At 38.1% G+C, this 22264-nt stretch overlaps 1 protein-coding gene across 1 annotated transcript in view; it reads left to right on the top strand.

Annotated features, from left to right (window-relative positions):
* The window catches only part of EFHC1 (EF-hand domain containing 1), a 67504-nt gene that overhangs the window by 22180 nt on the left and 23060 nt on the right, over positions 1-22264 (top strand). Inside the window, exons 6-9 of the mRNA XM_060615727.3 lie at positions 6349-6569; positions 10656-10796; positions 19136-19349; positions 19742-19889. Of these exons, the coding sequence (XP_060471710.3) occupies positions 6349-6569; positions 10656-10796; positions 19136-19349; positions 19742-19889 (724 nt within the window). The remainder of the gene's footprint in view (positions 1-6348; positions 6570-10655; positions 10797-19135; positions 19350-19741; positions 19890-22264) is intronic.

A 22264-nucleotide genomic window follows, 5' to 3' on the forward strand; every position in this document is an offset into this window, starting at 1 on the left:
GCACGTACTTTGGTCATTGACGTAGTGGTTTCAGAATTTTCTCTTATAAAAATGTCAGCTTGGTCACACATAATGACCTCTCTCATGCTTGAATGGCTGACAGAACTTTAAATACTTTTGTTGTTATTGTTTTTCTTTTTACTCTATTTTCTTGGAACTGGGAGATAAGAAATTTCAGGTGTTGTGCAAGAGATTTGTCTTAGAGGTTATAAGCAAGTTGAGGTTAGAGGTTATAAATAAACTGGCAGTCTGAAGGCTAAATGCAACCTACCTACATGTATTGTTTTGCCTATACAGTGTTTTTTAAAAAATGCAGTGTTATTTGGGGGCAAGGAGTTGGAGATTTCTATCACTGGGAGAGTGGATAAACAAAATGTGGTGAAGGTATATCTTAATAGTAGTAGTTAGAAACAATAGTTAAATATAAAGAAAGCAAACTGATGCATCTTAAAAGCATAGTGCTGTGTAGAAAAAAAATGAGATGTACAATGCAACAGCACTTTAATATAAAGTGAAACACAAGACAGTATACATAGTACACACATAAAAAGTTGCACATTAGAATGGTTGCATGTGAGGTAGAGGAGAATGAGATTGGGGAAAAGGATAAAGGGTAGTAAAAATTGTCATCATTTTAAAACTAAGAGAATTAATGGTAAAAATCTCTTTTAGAGAAATGAGAATAATTGCTAACATAGCTCCCATTCTCAGATAGAAGCAACTGGATTTGAGTTCAGCATAGTCTGGTTGCTGTCAACCATATTTCTATACTTAGCCTCTTGTAGAACCCTCTTAGAGTTCTAGGACCCTAGGACTGATATACTGATCTTGGCCTTCCATAATGCTTAAATGAGCCTAAAATTCCTGCCATCTAGAGCTAACAAATGTTAGATTTACAGTGGATTCAGAGAAAGAATGGGAATTTATTCAGGCATGAAAAAAATATCACTGAAAAAAAAAAACCTTGAAATCTCGAGTTCTGTGTTTGTCTCTGCCTTATCCATGTGGCCTAGTTTTAAATTTTTAAATATGTAATCATCCTTTTCTATAACTTCCCCAGCTTTTTTTTTTTTTTTTAAGTAATCTCTGCACCCAACATGGGGCTCGAAGTCATGACCTCAAGATCAAGAGTCACACATTCTACCATGCTGAGCCAGCCAGGCACCCCTATAACTTTCTAAATTTTAACAAATTTTAATCAGTGTTATATGGAGAGGCATCCTAGTAACACGTAGGGTCCTTTTAAGAGATAGGAAACATAGCTTTTTGTGAAAGTTATTGTTAGTCATGCAGAACAGAAAAGGCTAAGTTTCCATCAATTGAATAATTCCTTTAACTAGAACTGTGGTGTTAAGAGATAGCATCTAATTGGCTTTCAAAGGCATTTATGCAATGGATGATTTTAATTAAATTCATTTAAACTAGAGTTAAGTATCTGCTAAGGGAAGTATTTCATGTGCTAAGTGCTGTGGAGGATAAAATGAAAATGTAACTCCCAGACTTAGAATCTCTGTCCTTCAGTCACTTCTAGTGACTGGGGAGACAAGTCATACAAATACACAAAGCTGTTTAACAATAACACAAGTGTACCAGATTATCTGATGATGTAATTAGTTATGTCATGTAGAAAGAGCTCAGAAGAAGAGATATGACCTAGAAAGACTAAGGAAGGCTTTGTGGGAGGGCTGAGATTGAACCTAGATTTAGAATGGCAGAGAACTAAGGGAATGAATGCTTTAGAGAACAAGGGTTGGAAATTAGGAACAAGTATGTTATGTTTGGGGGCATCCAAGAGACAGTGGCCAGGCAAAGTTTGTGTTGGACAGTAATAGGCAATTATGGGAGTATCTTTCAGAAGTTCTCTCTGCCATGGCCTTCATTTAAGTAGTTAAGATGAATAAAAATTATATTTTTATGATGGATGGAGTTAAAGTTTTAGGAATTAAAAAGGTTCTTTCTTTGTCAAACATAATTGCTGGTTACCAGTACGTGGTGGGTAATGTCAAAAGAAGGATAACCAAAAGCCTTTTATTCAGCTGTTGAACCCAAGGTACTAGATTCTGAAAGTCTGTAAAATTATCCTTTAGACTGGCTTTCATACTTTGATCTTGCCTTTCTATTGTTAAATAGAAATGTTAAACAACATCAAAATTGTACACTCTACGTACAACTTATTGTAGTTGATTATACCTCAAGTAACACTGTAAAAAAAAATATAAATATATATAAATAAAAAAATATATAAAAATCCACACCTAGATATGTTATAGTCAAACTTAAGAACACCAAAGTCAAAAAGGTCATAAAAACAGCCCCACATAACAAGGTTATCCATACAGAATTACAGTTACAATGGTAGCTGACTGCTCATTAGCAACGCTAGTTACCAGAAGACAGTGTAATAATATCCTCAAAATGCTGAGAAGAAAATAGAATTTAATACCTAGAGAAACTATCTTTGAAGAACAAAGTGAAATACATTTCCAGGCAAACAAAACAGATTTTACTAACAAAAAACTCTTCCTAGAGAAATTCTAGAGTGTTTTTATGGTAGAAAGAAAATTATTCCAGAAGTAAGATCCGAGATACAAGGAGGGATTTAAAGAAGAAGAATAAGGAGGAGAAGGAGGCAGCAGCAAAGTGTGGGTAAATCTAAACATTGACTATACAAACTAAAGAAACAATGTTGAATTTGTAGGAGTTAAAAAATATCAAGGTAGAATTGAAATATATTAAAATAATGGCTTGGGAAGAGTTGATAAGATTAAAAAACAAATTTTGAAAAATGTTATTTTTAAGAACCTACTTAAGATAATAGAGGCATGGAAAGATTAAAAAAGATATATAAGCAATCGCAAAAAAAATGATGAGGCTGTATTACTAAAATACCAGTAGAGATCAGCGCAGAAAGCATTGCTAGGGATAAAAATCGTTATATATTGCAAGAGTTGTATTTACCAGGAAAATGTACTAATTCCAAACTTGAATGCAGTTAGTAACATGGCTTCAAAACATGTAAAACACAAAAATTTATAGCATTATTACGCAAAGAGAATGGACAAATTCATCAAAATAGTGGGAGTCATTAAAACATTTCTTTTTGTAATTGTGAGTTCAAAAGAGATAAGTCAATAAGGACACGTATATAAGATTTAAACAATAGAATTATCAGTATTGATATAATGAATATGTATATGCATCAATACCTGGAAAATCCCCATTTGTTTGAAGCACAAATAGAACACTTATAAAAATTCTGATTTTGGGGCGCCTGGGTGGCTCAGTCGGTTGAGCAGCCGGCTTCGGCTCAGGTCATGATCTCACAGTCCTTGAGTTCGAGCCCCGCGTCGGGCTCTGGGCTGACCGCTCAGAGCCTGGAGCCTGCTTCCGATTCTGTGTTTCCCTCTCTCTGACCCTCCCCTGTTCATGCTCTGTCTCTCTCTGTCTCAAAAATAAATAAACGTTAAAAAAAATAAAATAAAATAAAAAAATAAAAATAAAAATAAAAAAATTCTGATTTTAACACAATTTAGTTAGAATTCAATTTTGGAAATATACCTCAAAAAACTCATGTATTTGGAAATTAAAAAAACACATTTTGAAACAACCTATGAATTAAAAAAAAACTATCAAAATACTTAAAACTGAATGATTACAAAAATTCCTTAAAACTTTTAAATGCATTTAAAGTGGTACTTGGAGAAAGATTTATAGTTGTAAGTACTTATTTAAGAAAGAAGAAAGACTGAAAAAATAAGCTAGGCCTTCTTTTTAAAAAGTTAGAAAAGGAATGACAGTGTAAATAAAGAAATTAAAAGGAAGGAAATAATAACTTTGAAATAATGAAATTGAAAACAAAAGTAATAAGATTTGTCAAGTCAAAAGTTGTTTTTTTTGAAAGGACTAATGCAATCGGCAAACCATTGACAGATTTGTCAAAGAAAAGAAAAAGCACATAAACACAATATTAAAAATGAAAGAAGAGGCATACTTAATGTATTAGGGGTTAAACAGAAAATAGGGAATACCAACAACTTCATGCCAACAAATTAGGAAACTTAGGTGAAATGAACAAATTAAAAAAATTTTTTGAGAGAGAGAGAGAGTGTAAGAGGGGGAGAGGGGCAGAGGGAGGGAGGGGGGGAGGGGGGGAGGAGGGAGAGGGAGAGAGAATCTTAAAAAAGCTCCACACTCAGTGTGGAGCCCAACATGGACCTCAATCCCATAATGCTGGGATCATGACCTGAGCTGAAATCAAGAATCAGACACTTAACCTACTGAGCCACCTGGGTGCCCCGCAGATTTAAATTTAAATTTAACTCTAATTTAACTTTAATTCCGGTTATACTTAACATACAGTGTTACATTAGTCTCAGGCATACAATACAGTCATTCCACACTTCCATACAACATCTAGTGCTCATCAGGATAAGTGCATTCCTTAATCCCCATCACCCATATTACCCATCCTCCACCTATCTCTCCTCTGTGTGCTCTATAAAAAGTCTGCTTTTTGGTTTGTCTCTTCTTTGTGAAATGAGCAAATTTTTAGAAAAATGTAATTTGTCCAAGAAGAAATAGAAACCAAATGTAATTAACCATTAAGGAAATAGAATCATTTAAAAAATTCTCCACAAAGAAAACACCAGGTCTAGATAATTTTTCAGTTTTGTCAAATATTTAAAAACAGCTAATTCTAAGTTTAATACAAACTCACAGAAAAGAACTTTAATTCATTGATTGAAAAAGACCAATAACCAAAGACACCATGAGAAAGAACTACAATCTTACTCATGAATATATATATAATACATATGTATATACATATACGTGTGTGTGTGTGTATGTGTGTGTGTGTGTGTATATATATATATATATATAATCTCAGTAAATGAAATTCAGCTGTATATGAAAAAGATAATTGTTGAGCAAACAAAGACAAATGGTTATTGTATAGCACACACACACACACACTCCAGATCTCCTGGAACATTGTCAACTGAAGGAAACTCATGGAGTCACACAGGCTGTCTCCCCCACTGCCCATCACTTCCTGGGGTAATTCAAAGGGGTCTTAGGTTAGGCACTAGGCACTGGGAGAAAGAACCCTTGGTCTCTAGAGCGTTTAAGATGAATGATTAGGAAAATCATGATCTTTTGGCATGATCAAGGGTTGGAGCTCAAGCCTTTCTGTCAGATGTAATAGACCCTTAGTCTCCTTCCCTATTTTTCCATCTTAGCAATTATCAGGAGAATAGCAGCCTGCCTCTCAGGCCCTCTGTGTCAGAGTTCTAGGGTCAAGCTTTGTGGATTACAGCTATACAGTGTGGCATTTTACCAGAATGGGCTATCTTATGGTTTCTATGATGGCCAGACTGCAGGGAATCAATCTTAAACAAGTCAATCCTTAGTTCTCATAAAACAGCATGATGGGAATTAGATTTATTCCCTTAAAAATGCAAGGTTGAGGGGCGCGTGGGTGGCTCAGTCAGTTAAGCGTACAACTTTGGCTCAGGTCATGATCTCATGGTTCGTGAATTCAAGCCCTGTGTCGGGCTTTGTGCTGACAGCTCAGAGCCTGGAGCCTGCTTCAGATTCTGTGTCTCCCTCTGCCCCTCCCCCACTTGTACTCTGTCTTTTGCTCTGTCTCAAAAATAGATAAACATTAAAAAAAAAAAAAGGCAAGGTTGATTCTACATTTGAAAAGCTGTTGAGTGCCCAGATGAACAGCTTAGTATGATCATCTCACTGACTGACCCTGCCTCCTGCCAGAGGACTAGATCAGACTGTCATTGCAGCAGTGATCACAATAGAAATGAAATCATTGTTTGTATAATTATTTAGTATCTGTTGTCCCAAATAGAGTGCTCTCTCCATCAAGGTAGAAAATTCACCTACATTGTTAATTGTTATAACCTCAATGTTTAGCAGTGAACCTGGTACATGATAGATGCAGTCATTGATAATATATTGGGTAAGCGAGTAAATAGATGGAAGGTTGAACTAAATGACTTGGATCCCTCCCTCTAGATCTGGTACTCCATAGAAGGACATTTATTCTTTCTTCCTGTAAAGATTTCCTCTAAGCATGAATTCTGCTAAGATTAGTGACCTGTACTGATAGTGCAAGCTGAATATGAGAGAGAGACTTCACGGAAACCATCTAGGATGTTATTTCTGTATCCTATCAACAGATGGAAATACACAGCTTACTGTTCTGCTGGGAAAGTAGAGGAGTCCCTGATCCTTGAGCAGAGCTAGAGACCACGCTCTCTCAACTTCCCAAGAATCTCAGTCTTTCCCATCCTCATCCCTTTTCTTTCCTCTCTCCCTATTATCTTACGTTAGAGAACTTTCCTCAGTGTGTGCTGGAAATCTCCGATCAAGAGGTGTTGGAATGGTATACTGCCAAAGACTTCATCGTGGGAAAACCGATCACTATCCTTGGGAGAACCTTCTTCATTTATGACTGTGATCCTTTTACTCGGCAGTATTACAAAGAAAAGTTTGGAATCTCTGATTTACCACGAATTGACGTGAGCAAGAAGGAACCACCTCCTGTGAAACAGGTAATGGAACACTAGTTCTGAGTATAGGAAGAGAATTAAATCTTTTGATACAGAGGTTTAAGAAAAAGAAAAAAAAAGACTCGTGTGAATACCGAATAAAAAATGGACAAAACATGAGAAATAAAGTTGGTTCACAGAAGAAGAAATACAAATGGTTGGTGAACATACAAAAAGAACCTCAACTTAACTGATAATAAAAAAAAAAAAATAGAAATGAAAATAATGAGGTTTTGGGTCAATTTGATTTAAAAGTCTCAAGATATCCAGTGTTTGCCCTGGTGTGAAGAAATGGACATTTTCTTTCTTTTTTTTTTTAAATTTTATTTTTTTAAGTAATCTCTATGCCCACTGTGGGGCTCAAATCCACAACTCCAAGACCAAGAGTCGCTCCACTGACTAAGCCTGCCGGGTGCCCTGAAATGGACATTTTCATGTAGTGTTAATAGGAGAGCCAGTAGGAAAAACCTTTCTGAAGGGCAGTGTCATCATTTTAATTTTTTCAAAACAAAATACCTCTTGAACTAGAAAATCTTGTTTGGGGACTATAAAAAGATATGTGTTAGGATGTGTACTGTAGCATTATTTATAATAAAGTGTAAGGAGATTGGCAGAATAAACTAGAATACAATGAGAAGACTATAAGACTGTAAGACTGGTTAAAAAGAAAAGAAATAGTTTCTGCAGATTAACATGGAAGAATGTCCATCACATTTGTAAGTGAATGTGTTTACGTGATACAGCACTATTTGTATAAAAACCACTGTTCACAGTGGTTAGTTCAACATGTGGGAATGGAGAGGTAGGGAGGGAAGTGTGAGATGATCAGGGACCTTTCTTTTTATATTCTGTGTGCTTTTAGTTTATCTTTCTATAGCAAGCCTTGTATTACTTTCATAATTTTGTTTTCATTTTTATTTAAAAAAGACATCTTTTAAAATTCCAGACTGCTAGGGTATTTCATTGATCCTTGCCTATTTGTCAAACCCTTTTACTTAAAAACTGATTGGGAGCAAAACTGAAGCTGATTAATGGAGATACTGGAAGATGGCTTTCTTTTGTTGCAACGTAGCTTTCCTAACCCTGAAATTTAGTTCTGTGTACCAGAGTCCACTCTGATCCGAGAGTAAGGTCATGGTACTTTTACGTGCACCAAAATAGTAATCTGATAGACTTCAGCCTTCAGAGTGGTTCAGTCACATATTTTAGAAATTCAAATAAGAATTGCCTGTGTTAAAAATTACGCATTATACAGCAAGTTCAAGAAATATCTATTGTATTAAGGCAGCACAGTTTCATAGGCTGCAAAATGCTGGTGCCTGTCACACACGTTTGGGTCCAGAGTAACGCATACAACTTCTTTGGTCTAAAATAGGTATAAAATAGGGTATTAATACCTGTGACCCACCTTTATATTGCCACTCTGTGTGTAAGATAATGTCATGGCTCTTTCTTTTCAAAAGAAAGATGTGAATGGAAGGATGGAATTATTGAATTCCTGCAGCCCAGGCCTCTGCCTTCCCCTGATCAGCTGCCCTGCTGCTCTCACTGAGCCTCCAATTATACTGAATTATGTATGGTTCTGCCAGTACAGCCTTCTGTTTCGCTCTCCTGGACTTTTGCTGATGCTCTTCCACTTGCTTGAACCACTTTTCACTTTTCCATTATTTCTTTACATGGCTCTTCCTTCTCCTCCCAGACAAACAGGCTTCTCTAAAGCTCCTGGCAGGGCTAATCACCTCTCCTGTGTGTTCCTGGGGTCCTGTACCTCCCTCTGCCAGCACTGGTCTATTATATTAGAATATCTATGAATCTTTTCTACTAGACTGTAAGTTCTTTGAGGGCAGAGAGCACCTAACACGGTGCCTAGCAAATAGGACACATTTGGTATGTTTCTTGAACTGGACAAGAAGACTACCTATAAAGTATGTATTTGTTCCCCAAAGAGGCAAGTGATATCTTAGGCAAGCCTTTTAGAACCAACATTTCATACAAACAGTTACAAAGAAGGATTTGGATTTTGGTATGCTATGAGTTCCCAGGGACAATAAAACTTCTAGAAGGAAGTATGGATGATGATAGTACCTTTCTCTGTCAGTTTTTTCTCTGATAGAACTCCTTATCAATGAATGGACTCATTGATTAAGATTTACAATAAGGCCCTTTTGCCTACCCCCAAATTTTAGGGTAGCATTTGATGCAATATACAGGAAAAAGTACCGTAGGAGAGATTTAGATTTTTTAAATGTTTATTTACTTTTGAGAGAGAGTGTATGAACAGGGAGGGGCAGAGAGAATGGGGGACAGAGGATCTGCTCTTGACAGCAGTGAGCCTGATGTGGGGCTTGAACTCACAAACTGTGAGATCATGACGTGAGCCAAAGTCGGTCTAAGGTCACACCGCAAAGTACAAGGGTGACTCTGTTAAATGTCAGACATCTTTACAAGAAGGAACCTGACCTAACCAAGAGGTAGGGTGGAGAGGGATTGCAATAAAATGGAGCACTCATGAAAAGGCTATGATCCATCTTTTGACTGATCAAAGCCTTTGAGTCCAGAATACATCTGCTTCCCATCCTTTTACTATCATCTTTTTCTCCTAACCTCTCTTCTAAAGAAAGGAAAGGGAAGGAAGGCTTCGATAAAGAGCAGAGAGACCTAAAGAACCACTGTAGATTTTGGTTTGTTTTGCCCTATCTCAGTCACCCTATATAATAAAACTAATTCTGCATCCACACATATGGCACGTTAGTCATAGTAAGCTCTGTCTGCCTGTCTATGAAAGTATTTGTTGGAAATGAGTAGGAGAGAGCTACTTACCAAACAGCAAACACCTTTCAGCTCTCCTTAGTCATTACATTTCAGTCATTTAAACACTGAACAATGTAGTTGGAAAGCAGGGATGGGAAGCCATAGCTGGGTCTAGAGGGATAAAGCTAGAGCCAAGCCTATGGTCAGGGATAGAAGTGGGTATGAAGTGGACATATTCATGACGCTTAGGTCAGGCTGATCTGTTAGCTGAGGAAGAAATAAACATGAATCTGTTGGATGTGTTCTGTTTCTACTGAGAACACAGACACCTGGCTGTCATGCCAAAATCAAGAAATAAAAATATTAGAAATATGGAGATAAATAGGAAAAAAGCACAAACCAAGCCTTGGCCTCCCCTGACTCCAACACACACACACACACACACACACACACACACACACCCTTTGGGTGAACTGAGAAAACAGTTTCCAGATCGTTAGGCTGAGGCCCATACCCTAGAGCAAAGAAGTCACGGAGCCTTGGGCTTCTCCACAGTAGGATGATCACAAGGGCCAGGATTGGGAGTAGGGCCAGCTGCTGCTTTGGCAGTAAGGGGTCAGTGGACATCAGCAACACAAGAGTCACACCCCTTCCTTGTCCGTGGTTTCGCTCTTCATGGTTTCAGTTACTGGTGGTCAACTGCAGTCTGGAAGCACATGATCCCCCTCCTGATGTATCATCAGAAGGTCAATAGTAGCCAAACACTGTCACAACGCCTATGTCACTCACCTCACGTCATCTCATTACGTAGGCATTTTATCATCTCGTGTCCTCACAAGATGAAGATGAAGTGTGGGTGCAGTACAACAAGATATTTTGAGAGAAAGAGCCCACATTCACATAACTTCTATTATAGTATGTTGTTATAATTGTTCTATTTTCTAATTAGTTATTGTTGTTAATTTCTTCCTGTGCCTACTGTATAATTTCTTCATGGGTATGTATGAGAAAGAGAATAGTATATATAGGGTTAAGGCATCTACCGGGGTCTTGGGACATACCCCCCCATGGGTAAAGGGGATGACTGTACTTTCAATCTAGCCCTGATGGTTACTCTGTAGCATCATCAGCCACTCCTATGGGCAGCGATCATGGTGTAAAGTCTATATATAAAAAGGAATGGAAAATGCAATGTTACATTTTCTGAATACAGTACATTCTTATATATAGAAATTGCTTTTGAATAAGTATTTTCTAGATTTTTAAAAAATAAACTTAGTTACCTTTAATGTAATTTTAACGCAAATATCATCTGCTTTACTTCTTGTATTTCTTCAGGAATTACCTCCTTATAACGGCTATGGACTAGTTGAAGACTCTGCTCAGAATTGCTTTGTTCTCATTCCAAAAGCTCCCAAAAAAGATGTTATGAAAATGCTGATGGACGATAACAAGGTGCTTCGTTATTTGGCTGCACTGGTGAGGAGGACTTTCATGTGCTGAGATTCTGTTCTGTCTTGGTGCCCAGTTGTCCATTTTGTCTGTAAGCTGTGGAATATCAGCTCTCAGAGTTGTGTGTTACTTGAACAAGGCATGAGATCCAATCCCCAACCTTTGGGCAGGTTGGATAGTATTAGGGGTGGTGCCCTGAACCCACACCCAGCTCTAGTTCTATTTCCTATAACCATCTTTAGTAGATCATTAATCTCTCCCTACCCCTTAACTTTTGACTGACGTGTTTGCCTTTTTTATTAAGTAATTATGAAAGTCTGACACAGTCAAGTTATTTGTATACCTGTGTGCAGTCGAGGGTACTGTGTTTTCCTTGAGGATAGGGACCATATCTTACTAATTTTTATCATTACCTTTGACATCTAGGTTGATGCATTTTATATTCATTAAATGTAATAAATGGAATCATACCAGTTCAATAGATATTGCCTTTGAGAGGTCATATGGCCAGTGGTTAAGAGCATGGGTTTGGAAACAGGCATAAATTTAAATCCCTAATATTCTACTCATTGGCTGAATTACCTGAGGCAAATTCCGGATGGGAATTCAAAGGATAATGCCTTTTAAAATGGAAAATATGTAGAAATAGGAATGTAAGCATTTTATTTAGAAATATGGACATAAATAGAAATTGAAATAAGTTACTTCTGGAAATAGGAATTGGGAGTGTGGAGAGGTGGGCCAGGTGACTTTTCAAATTGTATGCATATATTTGAAAGAATAAAAATTTAATCAAATATTTTTCTAAAATATAGTTGGCTAATATATTTTAGAAAAATGTTGAACAAAGCTTTAAGTACAAAGAGTCCTAGTAAACTCTAGGCCAACTAGCACACTCCACACCATAAAAATTCTGATTGGTGAATGTTTTATATTTTTACCAAGTTCTCTGAGTTACTGTTAAAGTTCAGGATGCTTCTTGAATTATGATGTAGTAACCGTAAGCTCCGTGAGGACCAGGATCATGTCTCTCTAGACTTTGTAGGTATTTGGTAACTGTTGGTTGAATGGGTAAGTTTTTTTACACATACACTACCCATGAGTTAGGCAATATAATATTATGCATATTTTATGTTTCAAAACAAGAATCAGAGAGGCTAGTTGGTTTGTCCCAGGGGTTAATGCTGCTTAGGCAGAGGCAGCACTAGAACACAGCCTTATGAGTCCAGCCCAGCATTCTTTTTTTTTTTAAAGAGTACATTTCTATTTTATTATTTTTTAATTTTTTTAATGTTTATTTTTGGGAGAGAGAGAGACAGAGCGTGAACAGGCGAGGGGCAGAGAGAGAGGGAAACACAGAATCCAAAGCAGGCTCCAGGCTCTGAGATGTCAGCACTGAGCTGGACGTGGGGCTCGAACTCACAGACTGCAAGATCATGACCTGAGCCGAAGTTGGACACTTAACTGACTGAGCCACCCAGGCACCCTAGTACATTTCTATTTTACAGTGTAAATAATTTGGGGAATATGACAGTACCTCCAGTATAAGCAATTTTAGTGCTGCCATCTTATATGTGAGCAAGGCAGTAGAAAAGAGTATCATGGGTGTTTTTACTACAGAGAAATACCACAGCCCTGAAGAAAGTGACATGAAAAGCCATCATGAGGAAGGAAGCTAGTAAACAAATCTTATCCCTGCAGCTCTGAGAACCCTCAGCCCGGTATTCTTTTGATTAAGAACCAGTATAACACTTAGTCTGTGAGAAGGGAAAAGGGCTCACGTGAGTTTATAAATTACATAATTGTAGTTTACCTCCCATGCCTGCAAATCATGGAAAAATTACTATATTCTATAATTGATTCAAAAATTCCTATGAATAATGTTAGATATTGCTAAGTAAGGAGAAAAAAATACATTTATATTGACTGCAGTGTTCTATATTCACAAACAACCTGGGCAAATGTGATATATCACAAAAGTTTGAAGAGTCAGTAGAAGACTTCTATTTCTAGCAATGATAGACTAGATAATTTGGACTTCCCTCTTGTTGAAGGTAACTAGAAGAATTGGTGTGTGTGCCTGTGTGTGTGTGTGCGTGTGTGTGTGTGTGTGTGTGTGTGTGTGTGTGTGTATGTCTTTACTACTGTGTGAAGGTGCTGGACAATAAGATGTGAAGAATCAGTGAGCAAAAACCACGGAAATATTGAAAACCAGAGAGGTGAGCCTGGCAGGTGCAGCCATTTTTCCTCTGGGAATTGTGCTGGTTGCGGTGGAAGCACCTACGAGGGCAAATATTGGAATGTAGGGCCCATCAAATGCAGAAGTAGCTGGTAAACCCTCTGTACTTTATCCATAAGTGCATAATCCTTGAAGGGACTATTGTCTGGCTTTGAATTGTCTCAGTCCCTGAAGTGTCTCAGTTCCAGAAATCAGATTAATGTGATCCTAGACACCTAATGACCCAGGTGTCTGGCAGAAGCAAATTAAATTCTTTGAAGATAGCATCATCATAAGCTTCGAACTATTTCTACAAACAATGTGAAAAATATAATATATGGCATTTATTCAAAAAAGCAATATTAATAACACGGTGTCCAGACACAAGGCAAGATGACGTGAAGAAAAATGAACACAAACGATAGACAATAGAAATAGATCCACAGGAGCTTCAAATGCTGGTGTTACCAAACTCAAACTTAAAAAACAAACAATATTTACTGTGTTTAAGGAGAAAGAGGATAAGATTGAGGACTTCAGCAGAGAACAAGAAACAGAGTATTTCAGTTTTGAAAAATTATTGCAGGAATAAAGGGATAAAATTAAACGCAGGAAAGTATTTGATAAAATTCACCTGTTATGACTTCAAAACAAAACTCTTAGTAAGTAGGGTATAAAGGGATTTCCTTAGTCTGATGAAGAGTATTTTTCAAAAATCTACTAAGTATTCATTCAAACAGCAGACTTAGTGATGAAATGTTGAGTGTGTATTCTCTGAGACTAGGAACAAGGTAAGACTGCTATCACCCCTTCTATTCAACATTGTACTGGAGGTCCTAGCAAGAGCAGTAAAACAATAAGAGAAATAAAAGGTATGAGGATTAAAAAGGAAGATAATTATCATTATCTAAAATAAAGGATTATATATGTGGAAAATCACAAAGGATCTACATTATGTGTAGATTCTACATTAGTAGAATCCATGTATAAATGGCAACAAAAAATAAAGTTGGAAAAATGCCATTTCCAATTAAATGCCATTTCCAATTAAAGTTGGAAAAATGCCATAGCTTCAAAAATATTTCTAGGAATAAAACAAAACATGTTTAATACCAAAAAGATTATTGAGAGAAAATTAAAGAAGACCTAAATAAATGAAGGGACATACCATGTTCACCAGTTAAAAGATTCAGTATTATAAAGATAATTTGCCACAAGTTGATCTATGGTTTCAAAATAATTGCAGTCAAAATCCCAAAGTGTTTTTATTTTTGCAGAACTTGGCAAATTGATTCTATAATTTGTGTGGAGATGCAAGGCACCAAGAATAGCCAAGACACTGGAGAACAAGATCAGTGGAATTTGTTCTCCAAAATACCACAGTATATTAAAAAGTTACATAAAGTAATTAAGACAATATGGTATTGGTACAACGATAGGTATTTATAGCATGGAATCAAATAAATTAACTGAGAAACAGACCCCTACCCACTTAAGAAAAATGACAAATACCAATAAATGGTATCAGAACAATCAGATATCCATATCCATATGGGGAGTGAGAAGAAAATTTGATCTCACCTCACACCAAAAATAGGAATCAATTCTGGGTGGATTGAAGACTTAAATGTAAAAGGCAAAGCAGTCAAACATCCTGATGATAATATAATCTTTGTAGTAAGGAAAGATTTTTTTAGCAGGACACAAAGAGCAGTAATTGTTTTAAAAATGGGTAAATTTGACCCAGTAAGATGGAAAGTTTTTGTTCCTCAAAAAACACCATTAAGAGAGTAGAAAGAGCAAGGTCAGAGTGGGAGAAGATGTTACTATAGAAATCAACGGGGCACCTGGGGGGCTCAGTCAGTTAAGTGTCCAACTCTTGGTTTCAGCTCAGGTCATGATCAGTTGGTGAGATCGAGCCTCACATTGGGCTCTGGGCTGACAGAGGGGTGGCTGCTTGGGGTTCGTTCTCTCTCATCTCTCTCTCTCAAAATACATAAATAAACTTCAAAAAAGAGAAATCAACAAAGAACTTATATCCAGAACATATAATAAAGAGTCTAAAATCATTTTTTTAAATGAGCCAGAAACTACTATTTCGTGAAACAGGATATCCAAAAAGCCAACGAACCTAAGGAAAGGTGCACAGCCTCTTTAGTGATCAGTGAAGTACAAATTCTAACTGCAGTGAATTGCCTCTACTCACCTACCAGGATTATTACATTGGTGAGAACACGAAACAATACGAATTCTCTTACTTTTAGTGACTTAGTTAGGAAAACAGTTTGGCATAATCAAGTATACTAGACTGTGCCAAAATGGAACACTACACGCACACCAAAAAATAAGAATGTCCTTAGCAGCATAATTCATGATAGCCAAAAATAGACCTAAATGTCCATCTATAGGAAACTGGATAAACAAATTATGGCATATTATACAATAATTTGAATTCTGCTCAGCAATGAAAATGAATCAACTATAGCTACAAATAACAAGGATAAATCACACAAACATAACTTGGAATGTAAGAATCCAGACACAAGGGGCACCTGGGTGGCTCAGTTGGTTAAGCGTCTAACTTCAGTTCAGGTCATGCTCACAGTTCATGGGTTTGAGTCCCATGTCAGGCTCTCTGCTGTCAGGATGGAGCCCACTTTGGATCCTCTGTCCCCCTCTCTCTCTGCTTCTCCCCTGCTCATGCTCATATTCTTGCACTCTCTCTCTCAAAAAATAAACTTAAAAAAAAGTATTTAAAATAATCCAGACACAAAAGAATACATACGTATTATAAAATTTCATTTTTATGAAGATTAAAAAAAAACAGGCAAAACAGAACTGTTTAGGGATGCCAGCTTTCTAGTAAAACAAAGCAAAGAAAAATTTAGGGAGGGATAGGATGTTGATTGGAGAGGTTTTCCAGATTCCATCAATGTTCTGTTTCTTGATCTGGGTGGTGGTTACACATTGTTCATACTTTATTAAAATTCTTTGAACTGTACATTTTTGGCTTTTTTGTAGTGTTTCTCTGTATTGTATTTCACAGTAAAGTGTGTGTGTGTGTGTGTATATACAGATTTAAAAGAACACCAGCAGAACTATTAGTAAAGAAGTAGTGGTTATCTTCTCATGGGCAAGAAGAAAGAGGTGGTATTCTGGTCATGGTAATTTTCAAAGGTTTTTCCCTGACCTAGTTAGTGAAGTAGAGGGTGTATTCATTTAGTTCATCACAAAAGCTCTGGAGGATGAAAGAAGTGTGCCTGACAGTAAGAGGGGCCTCAGAATATGGGGACTCCAGAAGAAAAGACAGAAATTCAGAAGAAGGAAGTATGTTGGCACAGTGATCAGAGACAAATACAATTAAGTTCTCTTGATTTCAGACATATACTGCACATGTTCTGAAGAAATCAAGTATGCTATAAACCCAGGTAGGCAGTTGGTGCCTAAGTAAAAATATGCTAGGGAAATATCCAGGGCTCAGAGTGGAGTGCTAACTGACAAACTTTGGGAAGCTTGAGAAGAGCATAAGGACGTAACTTGAGCAGTGGTCTCCACAGCAGCAGGCTTGCCCTTCCAACGAGCCTGGGGACAGCATATAATCCATGGGGGTGTGAAGAAAATATTACAACCTCTGTTTATAATTTATTATGAGTGCATGTATTTTATAGCCTCTGATATTTTTACATGTACTTTGTAGTGCACAGAACATGTTTATATAGAAGAACATATGTTGCATTATTCATTCATTCAACAAATATTAGAGAACTACTTTGGGCTTGGCATAGTTCTGGGCATTGAGGGTACAGCGGAAAACAAGACAAACATTCTGTAAAAAGTAAAGCCGGAGACAGAGTGATGGGGGAAGGGCTCATTTATACTGGAAGATAAGGGAAGTGCTGGGGGAGGTGGGGGACCACAGAGTACAGGAGAATGACTAGAATGAATGACCGAGGGAGCTACCAGTGGCATATCTGAGGGAACTGCATCTGATGCAGAGGTGGTGTACAGGGAATGGAAGGTAGAGAGATTGCCATGAAGATGGGGTCAGGCACAAGCTCAGAGCTGTGCAACCAGTGGCCTAACAAGATCAAAGGGCTAGAGTGGTGGGAGTAGTCCCCCGTGGTGCAGGCAACAAGGGATGTAGGTAACAAACCTGCAGACGATTAAAAAATAAAACCAAAAGTTGATCTTCTTACTGTCATCACACACCTGTAATTCTAAACATCAGCAATACAATACTCATCCTCAAAGGGACAGCACCTCTGTACAGTACAATTTCAGTTAATGCAGAGAGAAGAGGGCAATAAGAAATTACCACTAAGCACACACCATCACAGCAATAACTGTCGTAGATAAGATCCTTCAGTGGATGCTAAAATTAAATTCAAATCAGAGGGAAAACCTTTGAGGAGAAACAGGATTTTCATAGTGTGTGTTACTCAAGTTATTTATCAAGTGCAGAGGGAAATGTAACTTTAGAAGGGAGAAACCCAGCAGGTATCTTCTTAACCAAGTGACCACGGTCAACATCACTAATAAGATAAGGCAATACCGTGAACTTGATATGCTGAGAAAGACATGACATTTTTTCTGTGGTATTTTTGTCAAATGTGCAAAAATGAGATGCACAAGGGATATTCACCAAAATAATTGACCATTATGGTTCAAAAGTGTCAAGGTCATGAAAGACAAAGACAGAATGAGGCACCGTCACAGTTTGGAGGAGACTGAAGAGAAACAACAGCTAAATGCAACGTGAGATCCTGTATAGGATTCTGAAACAGAAAAAGAACATAAGTGAAAAACAGGAGAAATTTGAATAAGGACAGTAATTTATTTAACAGTATTGTACATTACTGTTTACCATTACTGTGGCTTTGATCATTGTACTGTGATTATGTAAGATGCTAATATTAGGGGAAGCTTGGTGAGGGGTATGTGAAAATTCCCTTTTGTTGATACAACTTTAAGTCTAATCTTAGTTCAAAATAAAAATTAAAAAATATATTTTTTTAAGTTTTAAAATAGTCCTGCCAGAGTGAACCATTGGTGTTCTTCCTATAACCCCCTGAGTATAGCCCTGTCTGTAGCCGTGCTCAGAACTTCATATTTTATTCAATGTGATGGGAATCCTCTGGAGGTTTGAGAGCAGAGGAGTGATGTGATTTGATTTTTATTAACTATATTGTGGATATTGAAAAATTTTTTCATTGTAGGAGTATCAAAAAGGTTTGGAGACTGTTAGATTAGGGAATGGTAGGAGGAAATTATTTTACTAAGAAGAAACCCAGTGACTTTGTTTGATAAAGGAGAAATTGATATACAAGAAATTCCATGTTGTGAATGAGAAGGTATGTGCTGGAGTTAAAATTTGAGAGGATTTCAGTCAAGAATAAGCATGTCTGCATTTAGGCCTGTTCAATCTGGTATCTGTTTCTTAGGGTTCTGTGATCACTCTCAGTGATTTGATTTAGGAACAGTCTTGTCTACAAGATAGTTTCTCAGAATCAGTTTCAGCTCTATGACATTTTATTACTGATTCCCCCTTTCTTTAGTTTTATTTTTAAAAAAATATGTGTATAAATGGATTGGTTTAAAGAACTGAACTTTGCATAATCATCTTAGTGTCCATGAAGTTGAACATAATGTCAGCCAAGAGGTCTCAAACTGTGGGCAGCCTGTGACAGAATATAGCCCACATATGTTTTGTTTGGCCCGCATGGTGCTTTAAAAGAGTTAAGGTCAACATTTTTAAAATCTGGAGTTTTATTTTCTTTCCAAGTTTTTATTTAAATTCTAGTTAGTTAACATATAGTGTAACATTAGTTTCAGGTGTAGAATTTAGTGATTCATCACTTACATACAACACCCAGATTTCTGTCTTCTCATGAAAACTGGGAGAATCTAGCAACATTGGGCCTACTTTACCACAAGGCAGCAACCAGAGTTGAGCTGGAGCAGCCTCCTTTAAATGAGTCATGTCTATTCCAGGCTACCAGAGTCTCCCCTTGCCCCCCATCTCTGTTCATTTATATTATACTTTGTATATTTGGTTTATATTTTATACCTAGTCCTATAGATATTTAAGTTTAGAGCATCTGGATAGATCACGTACCTTCATAATAACTTCCTTTCTTCTCCTTTCTAGGACTCTCCCATCCCAGAAGACAAAGACCGCCGATTTGTCTTCTCTTATTTTCTAGCCAGTGACATGATCAGTATCTTTGAGCCGCCTGTTCGCAATTCTGGCATCATTGGTGGCAAGTACCTTGGCAGAACTAAAGTTGTTAAGCCGTCCTCGTCAGTGGAAAACCCCATCTACTATGGCCCTACTGACTTCTTCATTGGTGCTGTGATTGAAGGTAGGTCTAAACATGGTTTAGCTTTCCTACCCACCAAGCGAATGGATTCTTCTTAGTTGGAATTTAATTCATTTAACTCTTGTAAGAGGCAGGTAAGCTATATTCCAGCTGAAATAAAGCTTGTATGCTTATATATGTGATACAGTGTCTTAATCTGTTTCCTTATCAATTAACTAGAAGTTGGTTGCATTTGTAGGCTATGGATGTAGGCCCTGACTTCCTGAGCAAACTGAGCAAACTACTGCATATTAGTTTAGAGAACTATTGAAAATTCATTCATCTAGTTCACAAATGCCTATCTGAATTTTTCATTGGAGGATCAGTGTTATTTTACCCCTAATTGGATGATTAAAGGCATAACCAACCTAAGCGTATTTCTACCCTCTCCCCAGTGTTTGGCCACCGGTTCATCATCCTTGATACGGATGACTATGTTTTGAAGTACATGGAGAGCAATGCTGCCCAGTATTCACCAGAAGCACTCTTGTCCATTCAGAACCGTGTTCAAAAGCGAGAAGCTCCTGCACTGGAATTGGAAAAGTATGTTTGCCTGTCTAGGGTCCACTTTGGCTTTGGCACATATAAGATATTTAGGAAATACTTCTTGGTAAAATAGATGGGTAATCACATTTTAGATTTTCAGATTTCCCTCACCAAATGGGAGTTATTAGACATACGCAAAAGGCTTCCTGAGTCCATTATCGTAACTAGAAACTTAGAACTTTTTCAACTTCATTTACTTAGCAAATAATTATTGAATGCCTAGTAGGTATCAGATACTCTCACTAAGCCCTTGGGCTTTTTATCAGTCAGCAGAATAGATGAGAAGTTGCTCTTCTCATGGAGTTGACCTTTTAAGCAGTAGGAGGGAGACAGCCAATAAACAACACAGTAGGTGATGGGTGGTATGGAAAAGTGGAGGACAATAGGAGGATAAGGATATCTGGAGGGTGGTGGTAGGTTGCAGTTGATGTGGGGAGCCTGGCACACCTAGAGAACGTGACAGCGAGCAAACACTTGAAGGAAGTTAGGAGTTAGGTATGTGGATATGTGGGGGAGGAGCTATCCAGGAAGAGGGAATGGCAAGTGTGAAGGCCCAGCCTGCCTCAGGTACTGGCAAGAAGCAAGCAGATGGGAGCTGGGGAGTGAGAGGAGGGGTGGGGGGTTAGAACCTAACAGGGGACTAGATCAGGTAGGCCCCACTGGGTCTTTGGGAAAATGTTGACTTTTCTCTGAGTGACATGGAGAGCCACTGTGGGGGGTTCTGTGTCAAGGAATGGCAAGATTTGACATGTGTTTTAAAAGAACCCCCCTGGCTCTTATGCTGAGACTAGATCAGGAGGGAGATGAGTTAGGATGATATGGTAGCAATCCAGGCAAGAGGGGACGATGTGTGACCAGGTGCGTCAGTGAACGTGGGGAAAAGTGCTTTTATTCAGGATGTATTTTGAAGGTAGAGCCAATGGGACTTCAGACAGATTGTATAAAGGATTTAAGACCGCAGTTAAAAATGACTGCAAGGTTTTTGTCCTGAGCAGCTGGAAGGAAGGAGTTGCCATCAACTGAGATGGGAAAGATGTGCATTATGGGTAAAGGAGGGTTTTTTTTTTTTTTTTCTTTTTGGTTGGTGGAGGATTTCAGTTTTGGTTATTGTAGGAGTTCTGACAACACTGACTCCATCTTTGGCCCGCCATCTTGTTCATGCCCATACAAAGTCCCTGCTGGGGGCTGGTGTGTTCCTGGCCCAGTGGTGGTTAATGTCTGCCCTGACTGGACTGCAGGAAGGCTTGTTCTGATCTTTCCTAAAGTGGTACATAGAAGGCCTGCTTTCAGTAACTGGTAGAGCTGGCTGGCACACAGAAGGCCCCGCTGTAGGTAGCCGGTAGAGCTGGCTGGGGCACAGAAGGCCCCGATACAGCAGGGCGGGTGGTGGGTCACTGGTAGAGATGGCTGGGGCACAGAAGGCCTGCTTTAGGTAACCAGTAAAGATCCTTTGGTGCACAAATGGTAGCACTTTAGATAGCTACCCTGTGACCTCACCACCATACCCCTCGCTCCATGAAAGCTGGGGATTGAGGTCCCAACTGGATGGAGAATGGGGGCAGAGAATAGCTGGGTACTACCTGGATCCATCTACCCGATCCCCCTGTCAGTAACTTACCCCGAAAGAAACTATATAAATGGTATGGAGTGGCTTACTTTGTTTTTCAGCCTTAAAGTGCCTTTCTGTTCCAGGGGATACTTTACTGACCCTCCTCCACCTTCTAACAGATACCCTAGGTTTAAGGTAACTATTGGATATCTAGGTAGAAATATCAAACAGGCCTTTGGATATATAAATCTGGGTTTCAGGTCTGGGCTGGAGATGTAAATGTGGAAGCTGTTGGCATATAGATGATGTTTTAGGCCACAGGACTGGGTGAAATCTCTAAGGGAATCCATTTAAATGAAGAAAATAGCTCCAAGGACTAGGCTCTGAGTCCTTCAAAAGTAAGCATCGAGGGAGGAGACTGGGAAGGACAGCTAGTGAGGCAGGAAGAAAACGAAGTGGATGTGGTGCCCTGGAAGTCAGGTGAAGGAAGTGCAGGCCACCCTCCCTTTGCACAGAGCATGGGACCCTAAAAACAGCCATGCAAAAATAATCTTAATAATTAATGGGAAAATTTACTGTTGTTCTGTGACCTGTAAAAATTTCGGTCAAAACATGAAAAAAACATGAATGTATAGGGACATTGAATGGTTATGAATGTATAGGGACATGAAAAAAATAGTAAAACCAGTTTTTATTTGGTACACTGTGATTTAAAACATTAGCAACATTAAGAATTAAAGTGTTTTACCTCTTTGTAAAACACTTGCCAGGGTGCCTGGGTGACTCAGTCAGTTGAGAGTCCAACTCTTGATTTTGGCTCAGG

Source organism: Panthera onca, chromosome B2 (assembly GCF_046562875.1).
Source record: "Panthera onca isolate mPanOnc1 chromosome B2, mPanOnc1 haplotype 2, whole genome shotgun sequence".
Taxonomy (NCBI): Eukaryota; Metazoa; Chordata; class Mammalia; order Carnivora; family Felidae; genus Panthera; species Panthera onca.